At 40.9% G+C, this 16,987-nt stretch overlaps 1 protein-coding gene across 1 annotated transcript in view; it reads right to left on the minus strand.

The window, feature by feature from the left end:
* The window catches only part of LOC140732658 (dynein axonemal heavy chain 8-like), a 952,247-nt gene that overhangs the window by 771,922 nt on the left and 163,338 nt on the right, over positions 1-16,987 (minus strand). The window contains exons 14-15 of the mRNA XM_073055351.1: positions 1,702-1,801; positions 371-490 (exon numbers count right to left, since the gene is read on the minus strand). Coding sequence (XP_072911452.1) covers positions 371-490; positions 1,702-1,801 — 220 coding nt within the window. The remainder of the gene's footprint in view (positions 1-370; positions 491-1,701; positions 1,802-16,987) is intronic.

Genomic DNA, 16,987 nt, shown 5'->3' on the forward strand with positions numbered 1-16,987 from the left:
ACAAGGAAAATAGAGCCTTCTGAATAAGTACTTTTTAATCATCCTGAAGCAATAACAAAAGGATGTGCTTTGAATTATGCTTTAATAGTACTTTACTATGCATAACTGGGCTTTGCTATGAACGCCGCTTGCTACAATCTCATTACAACCATTAGAAGGCTGCTCTAATTCCTGATAGAACTGAGGTGACTGCCTCTGATGTGTTTGCCGAATCCCAATAACATGAAGATTTATAAAGCCTCATCATTAATCCAGATGGAGATATTTTCATTGAAAAGAGGCACCTGGAATTAATGCAAACACATTTGCAAAAAGGCCTTGGTCTGCATTATCAACCAAGAAAATATATATTTTTTGTGAACAAACTTACATAGAAAAAGTCAATAGGTACAAATATACGTCTGAAGAGTTGTCTTGCCCACAGTATCTTTCCAGTTACAGGAGGCATGTCTCTTGTAAGATGTGGATTCTCTTTATAGGTGTGATAATGCTGCAAAGATAATCAAATTGTCAAAATCAACATTTTGCAAACAAATTTAAAATTAACATAAAAGTGCACACATTTACAACTAAGAAGAAAGGTAACCAAAAGTGCACACAGTACTCCAATCTTACAGCCCCACCATTCATTATACAAATGCAACGTAATGTCCCAACAGCTATTCTCAAGGTCAGCATGCTAAATGAATTTTTCATCATTCAATCTACCTGTTACGCTGATTTCAATGAACTATGCACTTATAATCCTAGGTACCTTCACTCCATTACACTCTTTAGTGCCCTATCATTCACAGTACAAATCTTTGGCTGGTTTGACTTTATGGGTGAAACTAAGAAATAACAAAGGTATGACCACGTTAATAGGGCTGTACTGCAGACCACCCAACAGTCCTAGGGATTTTGAGGAACTAATTAGTAAAGAGATCACAGACTGCTTCAAGAAACATAAGGTTGTTATAGCAGCTGATTTGAACTTTCCACATATTGACTGGGAATCCCATACTGTAAAAGGATTTCAAAAAGGCAGCATCCATTATTAGGAACTCCCATCACCCAGAACATACCCTCGTTTCCTTGCTACCATCAAGGAGGAGGTACAGGAGCCTAAAGAGACACACTTAATGTTTCAAAAATAACTTCTTGCCTTCTACCATTTCTGAATGGCCAATGAACTATACACTAACTCCTTATTTCTTGCAGTCTTTTTTCACTACTTACTTAATTTTATATATATTTCTTACTGTAATTAAAAAAAAAATATTATGTATTGCAATGTTCTGCTGCCACAAAACAACACATTTCATCACAAATACCAGTGATATTAAACCTGATTCTGATTCCCAGATAGGTTAACATAAGTCAAATGATAAGATGCATGATGACTAGTGAGACATTTTAAATAAACTGCATGAGAAAAGGACCAGAAGTATGTTTAAGTATCTGAAACAATGAAAAAATAATTTATCTAATGTTGGAGAATTAAACATTTATTCCAGAAAGTAAGATGTTGTTGTTCTTGTTTACATTGGACCTCACTAAAGCAGTGAAAGAAACTGAAAGCAACCAGGCTCCAGTGGGATTGAGAATTAATGTGGCCACTAAAGATTCCAATTAAGTATAAGAGATCAAGTTTCCCATTCCATGTGCCAGTTGAATTGGTAAGTAGAAATGACTACAGTACTATGCAAATAAAATTCTTACCTTTTTAATGAACATTAACTCGCCAACATAGTGTTGAAGAATACGTTCAATTGTTCCTTCAATTTCTGACTTAAGAGATGGAATATTCAAATTCTGAAATCTAAGACAATAAGTTTAGCATAAGTAAACCATGATCCATTACAAATAGCATCATGATGGTCATGTGTCAATCCTGCATCATACAATTAATTACACTCAGTGGCCGCTGTTTTAGGTACTTGAGTGGAACCCAGTGTGGCCTTCTGCTGCTGTAGTGTAGGCCATGCACTTCAATGTTCGACACACACCACTTCTGCACACCACTGTTGTAACATGTGGTTATTTGAATTATTCTCATCTTCCTGTCAGAGTGAACCAGTCTGGCCATTCTCCAATGAACTCTCTCATTTACAAGACATTTTTGCTCACAGAACTGCCGTTTATCAAATATTTTTGTTTTACACAACTTTTTCTGAATATTAGAGATTTTTGTGCATGATTGTTGTGCCTCCAGGGTGCAAGGGTCAGGGATGTCTTGGAGAGGCTGCAGGGCATTCTGAAAGGGGAAGGTGAGCAGCCAGCTGTCGTGGTGCATGATATAGGAAGAAAGTGGGATGAGGGCCTACAAACTGAATTTAGGGAGCTAGGAGATAAATTAAAGTGTAGGACCTCAAAGGTAATAATCTCAGGATTATTACCAGTGCAACATGCTAGCCAGAGTTGGAATAGCAGGATAGCTAGAATGAATATGTGGCTTGAGCGTTGGTGCAGGAGGGAGGGTTTCAGATACTTGGGCATTGGAACCGCTTCTGGGGGAGGTGGGACCAGTACCATCCGGACGGTCTACATCTGGGCAGGGCTCGGATCAATGTCCTAGGGAGATTGTTTGCTAGTGCTGTTGGGGAGTTTTTAAACTAATATGGCAGGGGGGATGGGAACCCACACAGAAAAGAAGAGGAAAGTGATACAGAGACCAAAGCCAGAATTACTGAAGAAAAAAGTAAGAGTAGAGTGCATAAACATAAAAAGCAAAAATCGCATAGGTCACTAGATTCTAAAAGGACAATGAGTATAAGGGCACTTTATCTTTCTTTTTAAATCTTTTTATTAATTTTCAAATTCATAAGCATAACAACAATAATAGTACAAAGAGATTAGGATTACATTATTGGTAAATAGCATATGCGAATAAAAGCTACAGATAACACAAGTGTGTAGCGGACTGCTACACGCAGCGCTGAAATAACGACACGTAGTCGATGAGCTGCAGTTGCAAAAGAGATTTATTCGAACTTCGCGGCCTCACTTTAAAGCCTTCCTGATCCCGCCCTCCCCAAGCGGGAATACTGTAGGGGGCGCGTATTCACAGTCCCGTCCCGCGCGCGGGCTTTTCCCTTTGCTGGTGAAGCAGACTTGGCGCCCTTTTTGGGACTGGCCTCAATGCCGGCGCGCGCCGATTTGTGAGCCGGTTCGAGTGCACTGAGAAGTGGGTCGCCACAAGTGTACTAAGCCTCCTAAACTCTTAGTGTAGTTAAACATGATTAAAAAAATGAAAAAAATGTCAAAAAAAAACCCAAATTAAAAAAAAAACAAAAAAACTAAACTAAACTAAGCTAAACAGAACTAAACTAAACAAAGCTGGGCTATGATATTACATCGGATATAATCATTATGTCATTAACTCCGTTCCTCTATCCATATATTTAAGGTTAATAAAAAGGATTCAGAAAAGTTACATCGTATGAAAGGGTTGAATAAATGGCCTCCAAGTTTCTTCAAATTTAACCGAAGGGTCAAAAGTGACACTTCTGATTTTTTCTAAATCTAAACAAGATATAGTTTGTGAAAACCATTGGAATGTAGTAGGAGGATTAATCTCTTTCCAATTCAATAAAATGGATCTTCTAGTCATTACTGTAATAAATGCTATCATCTGATGAGCTGAAGACAATAAATAACTATGTTCCATCATTGGTAAACCAAAAATTGTGGTAATAGGATGAGGTTGTAAATCAATACGCAAAACTGTTGAAATAGTATCAAAAATGTCTTTCCAATATTTTTCCAAAAGAGGACAAGACCAGAACATATGAGTCAAAGAAGCTACCTCAGTATGACATCTATCACAGACAGGATTTATATGAGAGTAAAACTGAGCTAGCTTGTCTTTAGACATGTGGGCCCTATACACCACCTTAAATTGTATCAACTCATGTTTAGCACACATAGAGGAAGAGTTAACTAATTGGAGTATTTTCGCCCATTTCTCTATAGGTAAAGAAAGTTGAAGTTCCCTTTCCCATTCATTCTTAATTTTATCAGATATACCTGGCCGTATTTTCATAATGATATCATAAATAGTTGCTATTAAACCCTTCTAATAAGGATTTAAACCTAAATTTTTTTCCATGATATCAGTTGGACAGGAATTTGGAAAAGTAGGTAGCGTAGTATTCAAAAATGCATATAGTATTATTAACAAGGTTAGTGAACTTGTGGCACAGATCAGTACCAAGGCATATGATTTAGTGGCCATGACAGAAACCTGGTTGCAAGGTGGAGATGACTGGGAATTAAATATCCAAGGGTATCAGGTGATACAGAAAGATAAGCAGGAAGGCAAAGGAGGTGGGGTGGTGCTCTTAATTAAGGATGAGATCAGGGTGATTGTGAGAGACAATATAAGATCTACGGAGCAGAATGTTGAGTCCATCTGAGTAGAGATTAAGAATAGTAAAGGGAAGAAAAATCACTGGTGGGAGTTGTCTATAGGCCACCTAATAAAAATATTGCAGTGGCAGAGGCAATTAACCAAGAAATAACTGAGGCTTGTAAGAACAGAATGGCAGTTGTCATGGGGGATTTTAATTTCCACATAGATTGACTGAATCAGGTTGGTCAAGGAAGTCTTGAGGAGGACTTCATAGAATGCATCCGTGATAGTTTTCTTGAGCAGCATGTTAGTGAACCTAAAAGGGAAAATGATAGCTTAGATCTAGTCCTGTGCAATAAGACAGGTAAGATTAACGATCTTGTAGTCAGGGATCCTCTTGGAAAGAGTGATCATAGTATGACTGAATTTTGCATTCAGATGTAGGAGGAAATAGTTAGAGCTAAAACTAGTGTATTATGCTTGACCAAGGGAGACTACAACAGGATGAGGGAGGAGTTGGCTAATGTGGATCGGGAGCACAGGCTATTTGGTAGAACAGTTGAGGAACAGTGGAATACTTTCAAAGAGATTTTTCACAGTGCTCAACTAAAGTATATTCCAGTCAAAAGTAAGGACAGTAATTGCGGGTAGAGCCAGTCTTGGATAACTAAGGAAATAAAAGATAGTATCAAATTAAAAGCTCATGTGTACAAAGTCGCAAAGAGTAGTGGGAGACTGGAGGATTAGGAAAACATTAAAAAGCACCAAAGAACAACTAAACAAAAAATAAGGAAAGGGAAGATAGAGCATGAAAGTAAATTAGCACTAAATATAAAAACAGATAGCAAAAGTTTTTATAAATATATAAAGCAGAAGAGGATGGCTCAAGTCAACGAAAGTCCCTTGGAAGATGAGAAGGAGAAATTGATATAGGGTGATAAGGAAATGGCTGAGGCATTGACTACTTTGTGTCGGTCTTCACGGTGGAAGACACCTCTAATATGGCAAAGAAGGATGTTATGGATGAAATGAGAGGTGAGGATCTTGATAAAATCACTGTCACTAAACAGATAGTGATGAACAAACTAGAGGTCCCGAAGGTAGATAAGTCCCCTGGTGCTGATGGGATGCATCCCAGGGTGCTGAGGGAATTGGCGGAGGTTATAGTAGACACATTGATGATCACTTACCAAAACTCTCTAGACTCTGGGCAGGTCTAGGTGGATTGGAAGACAGCAAATGTCATGCCACTTTTTGAAAAAGGATGTAGGCAAAAGACGAGCAACTATAGGCCAGTTAGCTTAACATCTGTAGTCAAAAAAATACTTGAAGCTGTCATAAAGGAAGAAATAGCAAAACATTTAGAAAGGAGTGGTTCCATTAGACAGACACAGCATGGATTCAGAAAGGGCAGGTCCTGTTTGACAAACTTACTGGAGTTCTTTGAGGACATAATGAGTGCAGTGGATAGAGCATAACAGGTGGATGTCATATACTTGGATTTCCAGAAGATATTCAATAATGTGCCACACAAGAGACTTAAATAAGATACGGATGCATGGAGTCTGTGGAAGTGTATTGGCATGCATAGTGGATTGGTTAACCAATAGAAGGCAGAGAGTTGGTATAAATGAGTGTTTCTCTGGTTTTCAGTCGGTGGTGAGTGGGATGCCGCAGTCGTCGGTGCTGGGCCCACAGCTGTTTACCATTTAAATTGATGATTTGGAAGAGGGAACTGAGTGTAGCATAGCAAAATTTGCTGATGACACTAAACTGAGTGGAAAAGCAAATTGTACAGAGGAAGTGGAGAGTCTGCAGAGGGATATAGATAGTTTAAATAAGTGGGCCAAGGTCTGGCAGATGGAATACAATGTTGGTAAATGCAAGATCATCCATTTTGGAAGGAATAATAGAAGAGCAGATTATTATTTCAATGGTGAAAGTTTGCTGCATGCAGTTGTGCAGAGGGAGTTGGGAGTGCTTGTTCATGAATCACAAAAAGTTGGTTTGCAGGTACAATAGGTTATTAAGTAGGCAAATGGAATGTTGGCCTTCATTGCTAGTGGGATTGAATTCAAGAGCAGTGAGGTGATGCTGCAACTATACAGGGTACTGGTGAGGCCGCAACTTGGAGTTCTGTGTGCAGTTCTAGTCTCTGTACTTGAGGAAGGATATACTGATTTTGGAGGCAGTGCAGAGGAGATTCACCAAGTTGATTCCAGAGATGAAGGGATTAATTTATGAGGAGAGATTGAGTCGCCTGGGACTATATTCTCATAAGAATGAGAGGGGATCTTATAGAAACATACAACATTTTGAAAGGGATAGATAAGATAGAAGCAGGAAAGTTGTTTCCATTGGCAGGTGAGACTAGAACTAGGGGACATTGCCTCGAGATTCAGGGGAGAAGATTTAGGATGGAGATGAGGAGAAACTTTTTCCCAGAGAGTGGTGAATCTGTGGAATTCTCTGCTCAGGGAAGAAGTTGAGGCTTCTTCACTAAATATATTTAAGATACAGTTAGATAGATTTTCACATAGTAGGGGAATTGGGGTTATGGGGAAAAGGCAGGTAGATGGAGCTGAGTTTACGGACAGATCAGCCATGATCTTATTGAATGGCGAGGCAGGCTCGATGGGCCGGATTGCCTACTCCTGCTTCTATTTCTTATATTCTTATGTTATGAAAATCCCAGAACAGCAGTTTCTGAGATACTCAAATCACCCCATCTAGCACAACAATCATTCCATTGTCAAGGTGACTTAGATCACATTTCTTTCCAATTCTGATGTTTGGTCTGAACAACTGAACCTCTTGACCATGTCTGCATGCTTTTAAGCATTGAGTTGCTGCAACATGTTTGGCTGATTAGATATTTGTATTAAAGAGCAGGTGTACAAGTGTACTTACTGAAGTGGCCATTGAGTATATCAGTAGAGCTAATAGGACTTGATGTTTCAATCTCTATGATAAAGACGGCACTCTCAATGTTGGCAGTAGGCTTGGAGTGGTGATGAGGAGGGTAGCTACATCATCAGGGTCATCAGGTGGGCACCGTCCTTCTTTGGCATTTCGTTGATAAGTCCACGACATCTCCAGAGGGCTCAACGGTGCTACCTGGCATCTCACATACACCCCTCTCAGTTTTGCACCCTCCTTTCTTTATCTTGCAGCCCAGTTGTTGTCTTTCCTTTTAATCCAAATCCAATTGCTGCTTTCTTCTGTTGCATTTGACAAGGACTTAATTGCTTGTTGGAGGGAGACACCTCTCACCCCCATCTTCTTCAATAGACTGGTCGTAAATGTAACAATGAATCCTCTGCATCCCACTTCTGCAGGGAAAATCTTGGTCTTCCAGCCGTCCTGAGCAGCTTCAGTTGCCAGTTCAGAGTACTTGGACTTTTTCCTCTCATAAGCTTCTTCAACACCATCTTCCCATGGTACTGTCAATTCTACAACATATGCCAGCTTGGCTGTTGTGGACCACAGGACTATGTCTGGCCAGAGTGTTGTAGCCGCAATGTCTGGGAGAAACACAAGCTTTTTCTCCCCAAGTCCACGTTCATTTTCCAATCCCGAGCAACCTGCAGAATGTTTATATCCTTTGATGTTACTTGGTGCTCTGGAGGTTGGCCTGCGGTACAAATCATGTAATGTGGATATTTCCTGCTGATGTTTGTGGGAGAGCATTTATGCTGGTTTGCCTCTGTTCCAAGATTGATGCCAGCTGTCTAAGAACTTGGTTATGCCACCAAGAATACCGCCCATGGCTGAGGCTCATGGTGCATCCTGTTAACATGTGCCTTAGTGATCCAGGTGCTTGACAAAGAGAGCAAGTGGGGTCTTCTCCCCACCACTGGTTCAGGTTTTGAGGTGTTGGTAGGAGGCTCTGATGATAAATGGCTCTGATGACAAAACTTAGCCGAGATCCCTCCATCTCCCAGATGAAACGCCAACTGAGTTTCCTCATTTCCAGGCTCTCCCAATTAGTCCATTGGCCCTGCTTGGCCATTGAAACAGCTCTGACGTGTCACTCTGCCTCCTCCTGTCTCCTCACCTCCTCCACCACGAGCCGTCTCTTCTGCATTGATGTTGCTTTGTGCCATTGAGGAGCCTTTGGGACAAGCCCGAGACCAGTTCTCCCAGGTTGGACTTGACCAACCACATCCCTGAAGTGAAGAGCAGACCTAGCACTGTGAATGGCTTCAGATGGGGTCCACTTCCTCCCCATTGCCACACGGGGGGGCCATTGTTCAAATAACAGTATCTTCAGATTCAGTGAGGGTAATGACCAACCTTGCTTTGGTGCATTTGAATTCTTCCACAAGACTTGTAATTGGTAATTCCAATTTGCCGTTCTCGTACAGTCCAACAGGACTTAAGCATCGTGGAAGTCCAAGCCACTGTTTCACATGTGCACTGATCACTCTTTCGAGCTTTTCCATCTTGTTGATGGGGATTTCATACACTGTTAAAGGCCACATGAGTCTTGGGAATATGCCGAACTGGAAGCACCACAGCTTGAGTTTTCCTGGCAGCAAGGTCTTGTTGATGCAAGCTATGTATGTGATGGTATCCTTTTTGAGTTGTTTAAACTGTGCGGTGTCCTTGAGCTTAGCATCATACCATCGACCCAAGCTCTTCACTGGCATTTCTGAAACAGTTGGAACAGATGTGTTCCATCAATATGAAATCTTTGATCCGTGACTTGACCTTTGACAATGGAGATGCTTCTGCACTTTCTGGGCTTGATCATCATCCTCACCCATGTGATGTTTTGAAGAAGCTTTTGCAGAAGTCTCTTGGTGCAGGGGACAGTTGTCGCCAGTATTGTTATATCGTCCATATAGGCTCATATCGGTGGTAACCTTTGACCAAACTGTAGCCGTTTTCCTCTTGCAACCTATTTTGAGGCTCTGATAATGAGCTCCATTGCCATAGTGAAGGCCAATGGGGAGATGGTGCACCCCGCCATGATGCCTACTTCCAGTGGTTGCCAAGCTGTGGTGAAGTCTGATGTTGTGAGACAAACCTGCAGATCCTGGAAGTAGTGTTTTACCAGATTTGTTATTGTTGCAGGCACCTGGAAGAATTCAAAAGCAGTCCACAGCACGGAATGAGGAACTGATCCTTAGGCGTTGGCCAGATCGAGGAACAAGATCCTTTCCTTCTTAGCTGTCTGGATTTGATAGCATATGACGCTAGTATATTCAAGGCATCCCAAGAAGCATGCTATGCCAGCCTTTTGGATTGATGTATCAATGAAATGGTTTTGTTTCAGATATTTTTAAAGTCCTTGCACCAACACGCTGAGAAAGATCTTGCCTTCTATGTTCAGAAGGTTTATTTGATGAAACTGTTCAATGGTGAACAAATTCTTTTCTTTTGGGATCAGAACTCCCCCTGCTCTTCTCCAGGCTTTGTGGATAACTTGCTTTTCCCACGCAACTCTTATGTTTCTCCAGAGGAATCTCAGAACATCGGGGGTGTTCTTGTAGACACAATACGTAACACCGTTAGAGCCTGGTGCTGATGCCGATCTTGCCTTCTTCACTGCCTTTTTTACCTCACTCAGCTTGGGAGGGCTGATGTTAAATAGATGTTGTGGGGGTGAGATTGGTGGGATGTCAGCTGGGACAAGTATCGGTTCATTTGATAAGGTCCCACATAGAAGATTGGTGGGTAAAATCAAAGCTCAGGGCATCGGGGGGAAGGCATTGACATGGATAGAAAACTGGTTGGCAGATAGAAAGCAAAGGGTAGCGGTGTATGGGTGTTTATCAGAATGGCAGGTGGTGACTAGTGGGGTGCCAAAGGGCTCGGTATTGGGACCACAGCTGTTTAACATTTACGTTAACGATTTGGATGAAGGCATAGAAAATAACATCAGCAAATTTGCTGATGATACTAAGCTGGGTGGCAGTGTGACATGTGATGAGGATGTTAGGAGAATTCAGGGTGACTTGGATAGACTGGGTGAGTGGGCAGATACTTGGCAGATGGCGTTTAATGTGAATAAGTGTGAGGTTATCCACTTTGGGAGTAAGAACAGGAAGGCAGATTATTATCTGAATGGTGTAGAGTTGGGTAAGGGAGAAATACAAAGAGATCTCGGAGTCCTTGTTCATCAGTCACTGAAGGTGAATGAGCAAGTGCAGCAGGCAGTGAAGAAGGCTAATGGAATGTTGGCCTTTATTACAAAGGGAATTGAGTACAAGAGCAAGGAAATCCTCTTGCATTTGTACAGGGCCCTGGTGAGACCACACCTGGAGTATTGTGTACAGTTTTGGTCTCCAGGGTTAAGGAAGGACATCCTGGCTGTAGAGGAAGTGCAACGTAGAGTCACGAGGTTAATTCCTGGGATGTCTGGACTGTCTTACGCAGAGAGGTTAGAGAGACTGGGCTTGTACACGCTGGAATTAAGGAGATTGAGAGGGGATCTGATTGAAACATATAACATTATTAAGGGATTGGACAAGATAGAGGCAGGAAATATGTTCCAGATGCTGGGAGAGTCCAATACCAGAGGGCATGGTTTGAGAATAAGGAGTAGGTCATTTAGGACAGAGTTAAGGAAAAACTTCTTCTCCCAGAGAGTTGTGGGGGTCTGGAATGCACTGCCTCGGAAGGTAGTGGAGGCCAATTCTCTGGATGCTTTCAAGAAGGAGCTAGATAGGTATCTTATGGATAGGGGAATCAAGGGATATGGGGACAAGGCAGGAACCGGGTATTGATAGTAATTGATCAGCCATGATCTCAAAATGGCGGTGCAGGCTCGAAGGGCCGAATGGTCTACTTCTGCACCTATTGTCTATTGTCTATCTTTTAGCTCATCAGTGTGTGTGATTCTGAGATATCTTTCAACCTCCTCTTTTGATGCTTTCAGGGATCTGCTTTTCTCTTATGTGAAATGCCTTTCACATATTTAAAGGGGTCTTTGTAGAAGTCTGTTCTAGCTTTTTCCTTCTTTTTACGTCGTTTCCTTAAATTTTCTGCTCTGCGCAACTTGGAGAGCTTCTGTTTTAGGTCCTCTTGAAGGAGGTTGATGCCCTCCCTTTCTTCTGCTATTGCTTTTTTCCACAACTTCCCTTAGAAGCCCTTAGGATTCTGTTTCCCCTTGTCTAATAGAGCAACCTCATGCCTTCTTTTAATCCCCCTAATTTTCCTCCTAAGTGTTCTCTTACATTTCTTATACTCAAGTGCCTTATCTGTTCCTTGCTGCCTATACATGCCATGCACTTCATTCTCTTACTTAACCAGCACCTCAATCTCTCGAAAATCAAGGCTCCTAAACCTGGTAGTCTTGCCTTTTATTCTGAGAAGAACATACAAACACTGTGCTCTCAAAATTTCACTTTTGAAGGCCTCCCACTTACCAAGTATCCTTCTGTCAGAAAGCAACCTGTCTCATTTGCCAGATCCTTTCTGATACCATCAAAATTATCCCTTCTCCAATTCAGAATCTTAACCTGTGGACCAGACCTATCATTTTCCATATTTACTTCAAAACTAACAACATCATTATCACTAGATACAAATTGTTCCCCTACACAAACTTCTGTCACCTGCCCTGTCTCATTCTATTTATAGTATATCACACTCTATCTTCTTGGCATTTCTAAATACTGATTAAGGAAACTTTCCTGAACACATTTGACAAACTTTTTCCCATCTAGTGTTTTTAAAGTATGGGAGTCCCAGTCAGTATGTGGAAAGTTAAAATTACCTACCATCACAAACTTGTGTTTCTTTTAACAATCTGCAATTTTCTACAAATTTGTTCCTCTAAATTCCACTGACAATTGGATAGTCCATATCTTACCTACAATGCTCCTTGCATTGAAATAGATGCACTTTGGAATATTATTCCAAGCATGCTCAAACTTTCAATGCATGTCTTTGTGTGTAGGCTTATCAACATCTTTCTCCACAACTACTCCACTAGCTGCCCTGACACTCTGGCTCCCATCCCTCTTCCCACAAGGATATTAGTTCCTCTCCAGTACAGGTACAAACCATCCCGTTTATACAGAGGGAGCCCAATGAAACAAAAATCTGAAGCTCTCCCTCCTGCATCATCTCCTTATTCACGTGTTAAATCGTGTAATCTTCCATTTTTGGCCACACTAACACGTGACATGGATAGCAATCCTGAGATCAGAAGCCTGGAGATCCTGTCCTTTAACTTAGCACCTAACACCCTGAACTCACTTTGCAGAACCTTGTCACACTTCCTACCCATTCAATGGTATCAACATGGCCACAACCTCTGGTTGCTCATCCTCCCACTTATGAATGCTATGGACTCAATTCAAGTTGTCTCTGTTGCTGGCACCTGGTTCACTCCCACAAGCCTTTGCCAAGTGCCTAATTAACCCACGATCTGTGGTGTGCTCTTGCTCCCATTAACCCACTATCCAGTGGCTCCTAGCGACCTGTGACGCGCAGAAAGTCCCAACTGACAGCACTTGCCTTTTCAAATTTTGCTACTATTCTCTTACTCCATTTCTTTTCATTTTATTTTCCTTTTCACTCCTACTCTCAGTTTATTTCATTCATCTTGGTTTTCACCAGACATATTCATCTACAATGTGTCACTGAACTTCCATTTGTATTTCATAATCCCTGTGCACAATATGAGTAGTTTAGACACAGAAGTAGACAGAGAAGCTATTCCCATTAACATATGGTTCAAGGGTCAGGGGATACAGATCTGAAGTGAATTAAGGGATGCAAAGGAAACTGGTGTGTGTGGCAACAAAATATTCAGCGTGAGTACAGAAACGGACGGAATCCCGGGCGCTGCCATTCAGCTGCTTATTTATGTAACAGATTTTCCCCGAAGCCATCAGACTACCAACCTACTGACCTCTGCTGTGCCTATTGTCTTGTTTATTATTTATTGTAATGCTTGCACTGTTCTGTGTACTTTATGTAGTCCTGGGTAGGTCTGTAGGCTAGTGTAGTTTTTGTGTTGGTTTACGTAGTTCAGTGTAGTTTTTGTATTGTTCATGTAGCACTATGGTCCTGAAAAACGTTGTCTCATTTTTACTGTGTACTGTACCAGCAGTTATGGCCAAAACAACAATAAAAAGCAACTTGACTTGACTTGATAAACAGAAGCAAAAAAATATTCTGCTACATTTGTAATTCTATATCTCTCCATCTACCATTATAATCAAGCCATAGATTCGACCTGGTTCAGTAAGGAGTGAAAGACTCTAGAGCAACAGCATGAATCAATTGCCAACCTAGCAAAGCTGCAACACAGGATTACAAGTGTGAGCCTCCTAAACCTACTAAGGCAAAGAATATCAAACATTGATAGCCCTTTGTGCAACAAAATTCACCTCTTCTCAGTTCTGAATAAATCATTCTTTATCCTGAAATAATTGCACTCTTAGATTCTTTAAAAGGGATTTTTTTTCCTTAAGATACTTTATTGATGGATTTTTGGATATTAACTTTAGCTAGTACAGGTACCTGGAACTGAAGTGAAAGGTAAGCCATTATCTTAACAAATTGTGGAGGAGGACTCATGGATTCAGCAATTTCCCTACAACTAATGTAAAACTTACTGGCGTATAGTTCCCAGGATTTCCCCTTGTTTCCTTATTAAATAGAGGTACAGTATTAGCCACATGCCAGCTCTCCAGGACCTTGCCTGTGGCTGGAAAGGACACACAGATATTAGTCAAGGGCCCAGCAATCTCATCTCTTCCCTCCTTCAACAACCTGAGGTAAATCAAATCAGGCCCTGGGGACTTATCCACCTTAATACTCATTAGGAGGCACAACACTTCCTCCTCCTTGACTTCTAAATGTCCTAATGTATTTATACACTCAGCATCGATATCCTGGTCCTCCATATCCTTTTCCTTGGTAAATACTGAAACAAAGTACTCATTAAATACCTCATTCACATTCTCTGCATCCAAGCAAATGTTCCCCTTTTATCCTTGAGTGGTCCCAGCCTCGCCCTAGTTATCCTCTTGTTCTTCATGCATGTATAGAATGTCTTGGTCACCTTAATCCTACTTGCCAAGGACTTTTCATGGCACCTCCTGACTTTCCTAATTCCCTCCTTTAGTATTTTTCTGACTTTCTTATACTCTTCACATGCTCTATTTGATCCTAGCTTCCGAAGCTTTACATACTTTTCCTTTTCCTTCTTGACTAAATTCATCATCTCTCTGGACATACAAGATTCTCTTACCTTTCCATCCCCGTCCTTCCTTCTAGTAGGGACATACCCTTCCTGTACTCTATGCAATTGATCTTTAAACACCTTGTACATGTCTGATGTGGACTTGCCAGAGAAAAGGTGTTCCCAATTGGCACTCCTTAGTTCCTGCCTAATGCCCTCATAACTTGCCCGACTCCAATTTAAAAATCTCCCGCAAGTTCCATCCTATCCTTATCTACAACTACCCTGAAGGTTAAGGAGTTGTGGTCACTGTTTCCTAACTGTTCACTCTGGCCAGGTTCATTATCCGCAAATTGATTTAAGATACCTTCCTGGCTACACTTAACAAATTCTGCTTCATCTAAACCCCTTACACTAAGAAGGTCCCAAATTAAATTCCCCATGACAACAGCCCTATTATTTTTACAAATTTCCTTAACCCGAATACATATCTGTTCCTCAATGTTCTGGTGGCTAAGAGAGGGTCTGTAGTACAATCCCATCAGTGTGATTGCACCCTTCCCATTTTTGAGTTCCATCCAAATGGACTCAGTGTCTGACCCCCTCCATTATGCCTCCCCTGAGTGTAGTTGTGATATTGTCCCTGATTAGTAGTTCAACTCCACCCCCCTTTACCTCCTCCTCTATATTTTTTCTAAACTTTTGAAAATCTGAGACATTAATCACCCATTCCTGCCCCTCTCTCAACCAAGTTTCAGTAACGGCTACAGCATTATAGGTTACATGTTCTGATTCATGCTCTAAGTTCATCACCCTTACCCATAATATTCCTAGCATTAAAATTTACACACTTCAAACTATCCGACCTATCATACCTGTTATTTCGATTTTGCTTTTCAATACTTTCCCTGACATCTACCTTCTGGTCTGGTGCTTTCCTTACTGATCTGGGGGTCTGCATCTGTGAATCTCCTGTGAGTACTCACGCTTTGCTTTCCTGTTGGCACAAGAGAGCACAGTTCTTCCTGACTTTAGAGTTGGCCTGTCCCTGAACCCAACCCCAATCCCTTATGATTCCACAGCTCACTTTAAAATAAAGCCTACACAATATAGTCACCTATTCATTCATCCCAACTTTAGAAATTTTGGATGAGACTAGAGGACTTATATTCCACCCTATCAACTTGTGCAGCAATGTAAAGGGATCTATGGACATGGACCCCAAATCTCTCTTTTCAATTCAAGTTTATTTGTCAATCCATCATACATGAATACTAATGAATACCGCTAAACATGACAGCATTACTATGAGGTGAAGGTACTAAAAATACATTACAGTCACGCGCAATAACACATTCATGGAATAAAAGTCACTACACCCTCCCCCCACAGTGACACTACAGTTTGATGCCAAGTCCTCACATGTACAAGTTAACAAACCCGTATAGAATATCAGTAAAATACAATGACGCAGAATATGCAGGTATATAGTCCAGATCCCCCAGCCTACCAATATCATATGTCCACCTGCCCTGACACCCACTAGGCAATACCGTGGCTTTGAGGCCCAGCACATGCATATACAAGCACATATAGAACATTAGTAAAAATACGACAACACAGAATATGCATGTATACAGTCCAGACCTCCGAACCCACCAAGATCACCTCTTGACTGGCCCCAATACTTATCCAATCACCCAACACCCACTAGGTGATACTGCAGCTTAGAAGTTCAGTCCTCATATATACAGGTACATATAGAATATTAGTAAAAACACAACCAGACAAGTATAGATAGATTCTTTATTGATCCCAAAGGAAATTACAGTGTCACAGTAGCATTACTATGTACTACAGTAGCATTAGTACCGATATAAATATTAGAAGAGAAGTAGAAAGAATAAAAAATAAGTTACCACAAACAGTCTAACAGGAGGGGGACATCACTTCCCCAGATACAGGCTGTCTCACTATAGAGCATAATGGCAAGGGTAAGAATGACCTCATATAGCTCTCTTTGGAACAACACTGAGAGTGCTAAATATATATGTAAATTTCAAAATAGTTTATAACCTGCTGTACTCTTCGACAATCTTCCCCACTATCCATAACTCTTACCAAATTTTGTGTCACCTGCAAACTTACTAATCAGACCACTTACAATTTCATCCCAAAGAACAGAGGTCCCAAAAATGATACCCACAGAATACACATGGTTACAAACCTCCTGCCAGTGAAACTTCACTCTACCTTCCGTGACCAAGCTAATTTTGTACCTAACTTACCAATTCATTGTGAATCCATCTCATCTAATTTTCTGGATTCCTTCACTCAAAGCGAAAGGATTGTCATTCACATTTTGATGAAACAATATACTCAACAACTCACAAAAAAATTATTCATGCTGCTAAAGTTTTCTTTCGCTTTATATAGATTCAAATTTTGTATAACAATATTTACACAGATCTAGTATAAAATAATTATCTACTCCTTTCTATATTTCA

Source organism: Hemitrygon akajei, chromosome 9 (genome assembly GCF_048418815.1).
Source record: "Hemitrygon akajei chromosome 9, sHemAka1.3, whole genome shotgun sequence".
Lineage (NCBI taxonomy): Eukaryota > Metazoa > Chordata > Chondrichthyes > Myliobatiformes > Dasyatidae > Hemitrygon > Hemitrygon akajei.